Source organism: Monopterus albus, unplaced genomic scaffold (genome assembly GCF_001952655.1).
Source record: "Monopterus albus unplaced genomic scaffold, M_albus_1.0 scaffold85.1, whole genome shotgun sequence".
NCBI lineage: Eukaryota > Metazoa > Chordata > Actinopteri > Synbranchiformes > Synbranchidae > Monopterus > Monopterus albus.
The window spans coordinates 597,565-605,042 of record NW_018127965.1 but is presented as its reverse complement, the minus strand read 5'-3'; the positions used below and the strand labels follow the sequence as shown (position 1 = coordinate 605,042).

General features: G+C 40.1%; 2 protein-coding genes across 2 annotated transcripts; one reads left to right on the top strand and one right to left on the bottom strand.

The window, feature by feature from the left end:
- The first annotated feature begins 524 nt into the window (after positions 1-524).
- LOC109964242 (complement C1q-like protein 2) lies at positions 525-2,933 on the top strand. Its single transcript, XM_020607408.1, has 3 exons — positions 525-1,303; positions 1,760-1,894; positions 1,970-2,933. The coding sequence occupies exons 1-3, from the start codon at positions 964-966 to the stop codon at positions 2,254-2,256; spliced, it is 762 nt and encodes a 253-aa protein (XP_020463064.1). The 5' UTR covers positions 525-963; the 3' UTR covers positions 2,257-2,933.
- A 44-nt stretch (positions 2,934-2,977) lies between these two features.
- Positions 2,978-7,472, bottom strand: LOC109964240 (HMG domain-containing protein 3). Its single transcript, XM_020607405.1, has 7 exons — positions 6,093-7,472; positions 5,878-6,017; positions 5,516-5,720; positions 5,321-5,425; positions 4,763-4,950; positions 4,259-4,400; positions 2,978-4,175 (listed from the first exon to the last, which is right to left on the bottom strand). The coding sequence occupies exons 1-7, from the start codon at positions 7,252-7,254 to the stop codon at positions 3,589-3,591; spliced, it is 2,529 nt and encodes an 842-aa protein (XP_020463061.1). The 5' UTR covers positions 7,255-7,472; the 3' UTR covers positions 2,978-3,588.
- Between the last annotated feature and the right edge of the window lie 6 nt (positions 7,473-7,478).

The following is a 7,478-nucleotide window of genomic DNA, read 5'->3' as shown; positions in this document are numbered from 1 at the left end:
TTACAAATAGTAATTTTTAAGGTAATTTATACTCTTGTACAGTATGTTGTACTGTATTTTAGGTGTACAATAAACACATGATTTCAAATTATCATGTTGGACACAAATGTTGTCTTTGGAAAATTCTTTGAAGAAATCTGTGTACAGACAAGTGACTCCTGTTCAGTGCTGAAACCTCTGAAAGGGCTAAGAGCTTTATCTCGTCCAGTGTTTTCCTAGTAGGTGACAGTGTGTTTTCATGTTGAGCAACCTTAAAGGACCATGTACTGGTTTTATATTGCAAACAGCATGTGACCATTTAACCACAGTACAATCTGAAAGTATAAGATCAATTGCTTTTGCTACAATCATTGCGAAAAACTGAAACCTGATTTGCTAATACAGACCAAAGAGTTACAAATAGCAGCCAGTGTTATTTCATAATATAAACTATGTGTGACATCTAATGTAATGTAGGTTAATGGAGGTAAAGTCATCTGTGTTTTAATTTGCAATTGTTTATTTTATTTTTTGTAGTAAATCAGTGACGTCTTTAATATTATTGAAATTACTTATTAGATAATACCCACAGAGAGCATAATGTTTAATTCTCAAAAGATGAAATAAAATCTGTTAACAGTACTTATCAATATAGCTCAAAATAATGCAGAATGTATGAAATACTTTTAGGGCACTGAATGCTAAAAATATTTATCTTCAGTTTATTTTTAGAGAAAATTAACACTGCTCACCCCTAAACACCTTTGTTTTCATCCTGCAGTTTACATTTTCATTATGCTTGGCTGTGAAACAGGCAGCCCAAAGGAAAAGAGTGAAACGATTTCTCAAGTACAGCATGTGTCTGTAAGTGACTCAAAATGCCTTACTACACATTAACAAGATGTATCATTAATCATTTACTTGACATTTGTGTTTTCCCAACTTTCTCAAGACCTCAATAAAAAGAGCAAACTGATTAATGAAATGGGTGTCACAACAGTGAAGTATAAAAGAGGGCAGGAGGGCAGAAAAAGACTCCATACAGACAGAGATTTCAAAGACACAAGGATGAAGAAGATCGCAATCCTGGTTCTTGCACTCAGCTGCTGTTGGTGTGAAGTGCAAGATAATGGAAACAATGCCAAAGCCCATCAGTGCTCAGGATCAACCAGTTGCTGTGAAATCTACTCCCTCACTTCCATAGCCCAAAACCTGGCAGAAATGGGACAGAAAATTTCAACTATGGCAGAAAAACTAACGCTCCTGGAGGATAAGTTGCTAAAGACTGAGAATCAAGTCCTGGAGCTGCGCAGCCTTACTGCAGGTAACATGTAGCAGATGTGTGTATGGGATGCAATATTGGGATACTTAAAATGCTGAACGTGATTAACAAACTGAACCATTTCAGAGGTGATGAACCTCTGTTCACTTTGTTCCCTCTGGGCCACATGGTCCAGGTGTGGACCAAAGAGCACCACATTTCATCTGGTCCACATTTCTTCTTCTTCTTCCGGCTGTTCCCATTAGGGGTCGCCACAGCTAATCATCTGTTTCCACCTAACTTTATCCTCAGCATCCTCTACTCTCACACCAATTAACTGCATGTCCTCTTTTAGCACATCCATATATCTCCTCTTTGGTCTTCCTCTTGACCTCTTGCCTGGCAGCTCCATCTCCAACATCCTTCTACCAATATAACCACTATCCCTCCTCTGCAAAGTAACTACTCAGAGTATAAATTCTTATCTCTTATGTATTTGTGGTAATTTGATGCTCTCAGGCACGCCTCAGGTGGCCTTTTCTGCAGCTCTCAGAGAATCTGGCAGTGGAAACACTGGACCCTTCTCTACTTCTACCCCACTGCAGTATAAGATGGTCTTCTCAAACACTGGGAATGGCTACAATCCTGCAACAGGTAGTGTATAGCAGCGAGAAAGAGGAAAAACAAATGACAACTTGTGAAATTTAACCATTCTCCTTATTTTGGCAGGTATTTTCACAGCAATGGTCAAAGGCATGTACTTCTTTCGATTCTCAATGTTCAACAACCTCAGTCCAGTTCCAAACTCTGTTGTGAGCCTCATGAAGAATGACGTACTACTGACATCTGTGTGGGACACCTCAGGGACTGACAGCAATGACATGGGCAGCAACGCTGTGGTCATTCCCCTAGAGGTGGGAGACAATGTGTATGTACGGCTCTCAGAAAACAGGCTGGTCTATGATGATGGTATGAAGTACAACACCTTCAGTGGTTTTCTGCTCTTCACCATGTAATTCAAACATGACTTCAGGTTTGCTCATCTTGGATTTTTTGTACATTAAAAGAAATATCTAATCTTATTCACACTGTAGCTTGAAAAGTGGAATCTGTGAAATTTGGTGTGATGTACATCTGATGTGCTATGTATGGAAATTGTTGGGAAATTGCAGTTTGTTTGGAACACTGTATTCATCACTGCTGAGAATCAAAATAGATATCAAACTTCCTCTGTGCAATGCCTCTATCTGTAATCTCATCTCAAAACATGATTATGTTTTTGATTTCAAAGTACTTTTCTTGTGCAGGAACAAGGGTAATGAATACAATTTAAAATAAAATCCAAAAACTTTGGTGCCTGTGAGTTATTGTACGTATATATGTGTAATTGTCTTGCATGCACATAACACAAACATTAGATCAGGAGCAGGGAGAGGTAGGGTAAGGCTGGGGTCAGGTCATTAGACATGACTGGCTAGGGTTAAGTTTAAGGTTGACACAGACTAAGGTAAGAGGAAACACCTACGTGTATCTATGGGGAATAAAGACTTCACCTTCCCCCCATAATGCACCTCTGAGACTTAATGTTAACTGTAACAAATCTAGCCTTGGATAAATAGCTGAGCAGGTCATGGTTCCTCTGGCCTTTGACCAAGAACATCTGCAATAAATAAAAAAATGTGCTGCTTGTTTAAAAAAACAAAAAAAACAAAAAAAAAAACACTGTCCCATGGGGCAATTGGGACAGAAACAAAACATCATCCCCAAAACATCAGCGAGCCTCCACCATGCTTGACTGTGGGAATGGTGTTTCTCTCTTCCTAGGCAGTTTCGAAGGAACAGCTGTACTAGCTGAATGTGCACTACATATTATGTTGATGAGGAAAAAAAATTGTTTTACTCTTTTTGCCATTTTAAAGTAAGGGGATGCAAACTTTTGCACTCAACTGTACATACATGTTATCTACTGGACACAGTGCAAAGCCAGTTTAAATTGTAAAGAATTTTTGCACTGATAATTGCACTATATGTTGTGATTTGTGTACCCATGATATTACCCTTCAATAAGAACATAAATACATCCATAAACCATAACTACATCCAACTTCAGCCTTCCCTGTAGTCAGACTACTCAGCTTGTCCCACAATTCAATCTATATTATTTGGTTTATTCCATATCAATTATATTATAAATTATTTTGGGCTGACAATTGAGTCAAACTCACATACACCATCTTGCTGCCATAAACACTCAGTAATACACCAAATGAGCAGCTAAAAACCTGTGATCTATGGCATTTGGTCCATGTTAAGCTCAGCGGTGAGGTTCACACGCTGGAACTGGTGAACTAAGTTTCCAGAAGCTGTGTGTTACAAAACATGTTCCTGTGTTCGATCAAGTTCCTCATCAGGAACACGTGTGTGGAGGGCGCCATGCTGTTGAGGAAATAATTGTTTTTCCTCATGTCAGCAAACAGGTGTTTTACTGCCTTCGTTTTTACAAGGTCCTGAAGTTCAGGCACAATATCAGCCCTTCGCAACACATCATATGGGTCTTTTAAGTTACTGTGATGCAGTTTGTCATGAAGTGCATAATGGTGGCTTGATCCAGTCACTGGGTGCCCATCATCACCTGATGGCTCACGTTTTTCTTTGAGCCACGGCAGGGGCACTTTTAATTCTTGACAACCAGCTTTAGCTAAGTTCTCCATTGTTGAGGGCGCTGGTTTTCCTTCATGTGGGTGAAACAGGGGGCTGCCAGGAACTCGTGAATTTGTGTGTGTTGCCAAACCATGCGCAGAGTCATACAGGCAGACATTTGGGAAATGTTTCCATGACAAGAGAAGGTCAGCGAAATCTCTTGGACTTTCTGTCTGCAGGTTGAATTTCAGGCTATAAACAATGCCATGGGGGCAAGCAATTACTGACCATCCACCTGTAGAGGAAAAAAAAAATCTTGTGGGGTTTTTTTCTGCCTATTACTCATGATTTTCACAGTCACATCTAATTCATACTTACCAGAGCCACCCCAAATAGTCTGATACACGCTGAAATAGGTTTGTTGATTCATCAGTTTCTCCCTCAGCCGGATTATCAGATCTGTACGAGAACCACCTGTTTCAACACCGCAACTTTTGCACAGACTTTGAAGAGTTGCTTCCTGGAGGGATGTTGAATAAAAATCCAAGAAGTGATTATTTTACCTACTTACTTTTACTTAGCAAAGCTTTTGGTGTAATATCTCTGAGACCATGAGCTATGCAAAAGGGTAAATGTGCTCACAATCTGAGTACAGCTCAACACTTCCCTAAAAAAAAAAAGTCTGTTTCCTTTCCTGTTCCCTATGAGTGAGTGGAACTGTAGGTATTTTTTGACAATATTTTAGCACTTCATCTAATTAAATTTCAATAACATAAAGCAAACACCCACTTTTAATTCATTCAGAGAGTTTGCTGTAGTTTGTCTAGCTTCAGAAATCACACATCTTAGACCAAATAAATGAGGCCCGATTAAAGAACCTACCTTTTGATTCAGTAACTCGTCACAAAGACGGTCTGCAGTTACACTGCTCAGCTCTCCTTCTGTTTTGGATGTTGGCATCTTGCTGAATTCAGTGTTGAGGACATTGTCGCTTTTACGGGTTTCCTTCCCAATCCAAGGAGCCCAGTGTTCGTAACATGAACAAACCACAAATGGATTTGGTGAGGATCCTATAAAACGTTAGGAACAAGATCATGCTCATCATTAATGATGCAAAATTTGAAAAAAAGGGAAAACAAACATATTCATTGAAGGTAACAATCTGTTATCCAACTATACACAAGTCAGTTTTATTTAAAATTATGAAGTTATTAAAATAGAACAATCAGTACAATAGTAAGATCTACTTTATACAGTTCAACAATCTGAAATAGTTGGAAAATAATATTCAATCTCCTGCAGCACAATATAGTTCTGACATTGTCTACATTACTGTATTCTGAAGGCATGTGGCAGGACTGCATGGTATGAATTTGTGACCTGACTATGATTCACTGTTGATTAAAGAATGATCTGTATAAACAGACATCCAGTACATACTGGGAAAAAAGCCTTGGCTAATCATTTCCAGATGAACAGAGTCCCAGAAGTCCTCTATGTCGTGATGGCCATCAAAGTCTTCAGGGAGTTTTTTCAGCTCACTCACTATATTTACAGATAAGTTGTACAGAAAACAATCACTTGAATAAAAATTTTGATTTTAACTTTTTAGATTCAGTTTCTCTTAAAACTTACCCTCCAGTTTGGAGAGACTGTTTCTGTGAAGGTCCATAATAACAACAGCTGGGAAGTGGCCACAGTTTACACAGGAGTAACTGTACTCTGCTTTGGTCAGTGCCTCAAAGTGACAATATGCCTGGAAAATGATGCTGACTGCTGGAAACTTTTGGCCCCGAAAACTCGCCAAAGAACTGATCACTCTGGACACTGACACATGGCTCTGTTAAAAAGGATAAAAAAAAATATAAAATAAAAATGTGCAGTTTGACAATAAGCATCTGCATAATTGATTAGTTCCTTTGACAATTACACTGTATTCCTTCTGTATGCTTTTTAATTACACTCATTTCTGGAGTCCCACATTGCTCTAAACACACCTGCAGACTGTGCCGCATATAGACACAAAGCTCTATAGTCAGAATGACATGGTCATTGAAGTTATGGAGACCATCTCGCCACTCCTGGTACCGGTAGTGCATGTGGCATTTGGGGCATCTTTTATTATATGTTGAGATGTCTGCAGCACATAGGAGAATAAAATTAAGACATCAAATCAGCAGTGTGTGGTCAGTAAAGAATGTATTTTACTTACTGTGTTTGACGCCACTCATGCCAACTATTGCAGCTTTGTCTGTAATGAGAAAGCCTTCTTCTAGTCTGGGATGGCCTGCACAGAGCTTGCATGTTTCTTCAGTAGGAATCAAACATACAGGATAATTTGTAAGAGCTCTTGGAGCTGTGGAGGCTGCTGGAAGAGCTGCTGGTATTTTCTTCTCTGCGTAAGTGTATCTCACACTTCTCTCCAGCTCAGTGGCAGAATACTGAAAGTCAGAATGAGATATCTCTTGAGCTGGTGCAGGCAGGAGATCTTTCCTGATTTGGAATAAGTGCCATTTACCGATGCTCTTGTGTGGGCATGATTTATGAGGATTTGTGCAGGGGCAGTGCCAGGAGTCTTTTATCAAATTATAAGTGACAACAACTCTGCCAAAGCAGGAGAAACTACGCATTTTGGGCTCATGAACAGAGAAACAAAGTTGATGTGTCGAACCTCCCAAATCCACTAACACAGAAAAAGGCACATGGTCTTTCTCTGCCGCTTTCTGCCTTAAACTGCAAGTTGCCATCATTGATTCTTCAACAATATGCAGAGACACCAAATCCTCAAGAACCTCTACGTTTAGCAACTCCTCAGGAGCAATCTGGCTGCAGTAATCCAGTGATCGAATGTGCTCACACAGACTATAAATTAGCCCGCTCTGCAGTGCAAGCAACTGATACTTGTGACATTCCTCCAAACCACACCTTATTTGGTGATGACTTCCCCATGTTTTACGCTGAACGTGTATTGGCACAGAGAATCCATGAGCAACTTTCTGGACAGCAAATATTCCACGAGTTTCATCAACACATACATTTTTTAGATGTGAAGCAGCAGTAATATCCTTTAGCCCTGCGTGCTTCCTCTGTATATGGGCACTGAGGTTTTTCTTGTAAAGACGAAGCGAGCAGTGAGGGCACCGTGCTACCTTTAAACTTCTGACACCATAAGATGGCAGCTTCATTGTGTTGTCAGATCCTGTACCAGCCTCAAATGATGCATCAGGTGAACAGGCATCTGTGCTAGAAGCCTCTGGTTGTGATGCTGAGAGGATATTGCTGGTCTCTGGTGAAACTAAAGGGGAATGGTGAGAAACTGGGAATGAAAGTGTGTAACAATGATCTTGATCTACTACTGAGGCATTACACTCCATAGGCTCATCCAGCTGATCCAGTGGTGATGGGTGAAGCTCTGAGTTTGGTACCGCTGATGTCTCAGGTGGAGAAGGCAGTGCTGGCAAAGTAGTAGGTGAAGAAAGGAGTGCTGCTGATGATGCAGGTGGAGAAAGAGTTACTGCTGAAGTTGTGAGAGGAGAAGAAGGTACTGTCGATTTAACCGGAGGAGAAGGGGGTATGGCTGATGTCCTAGGAGGATATG

Excerpts from the sequence above, each read along its gene's own strand:
- LOC109964242 (XM_020607408.1), top strand. The coding sequence starts at position 964 with ATGGGTGTCACAACAGTGAAGTATAAAAGAGGGCAGGAGGGCAGAAAA. Across the intron at positions 1,304-1,759 it reads GCTGCGCAGCCTTACTGCAG|GCACGCCTCAGGTGGCCTTT; the intron begins GTAACATGTAGC and ends TGATGCTCTCAG. Across the intron at positions 1,895-1,969 it reads TGGCTACAATCCTGCAACAG|GTATTTTCACAGCAATGGTC; the intron begins GTAGTGTATAGC and ends TTATTTTGGCAG.
- LOC109964240 (XM_020607405.1), bottom strand. The coding sequence starts at position 7,254 with ATGGAGTGTAATGCCTCAGTAGTAGATCAAGATCATTGTTACACACTT. Across the intron at positions 4,401-4,762 it reads ACGAGTTACTGAATCAAAAG|GAAGCAACTCTTCAAAGTCT; the intron begins GTAGGTTCTTTA and ends ACATCCCTCCAG. Across the intron at positions 4,176-4,258 it reads GACTATTTGGGGTGGCTCTG|GTGGATGGTCAGTAATTGCT; the intron begins GTAAGTATGAAT and ends TTTCCTCTACAG.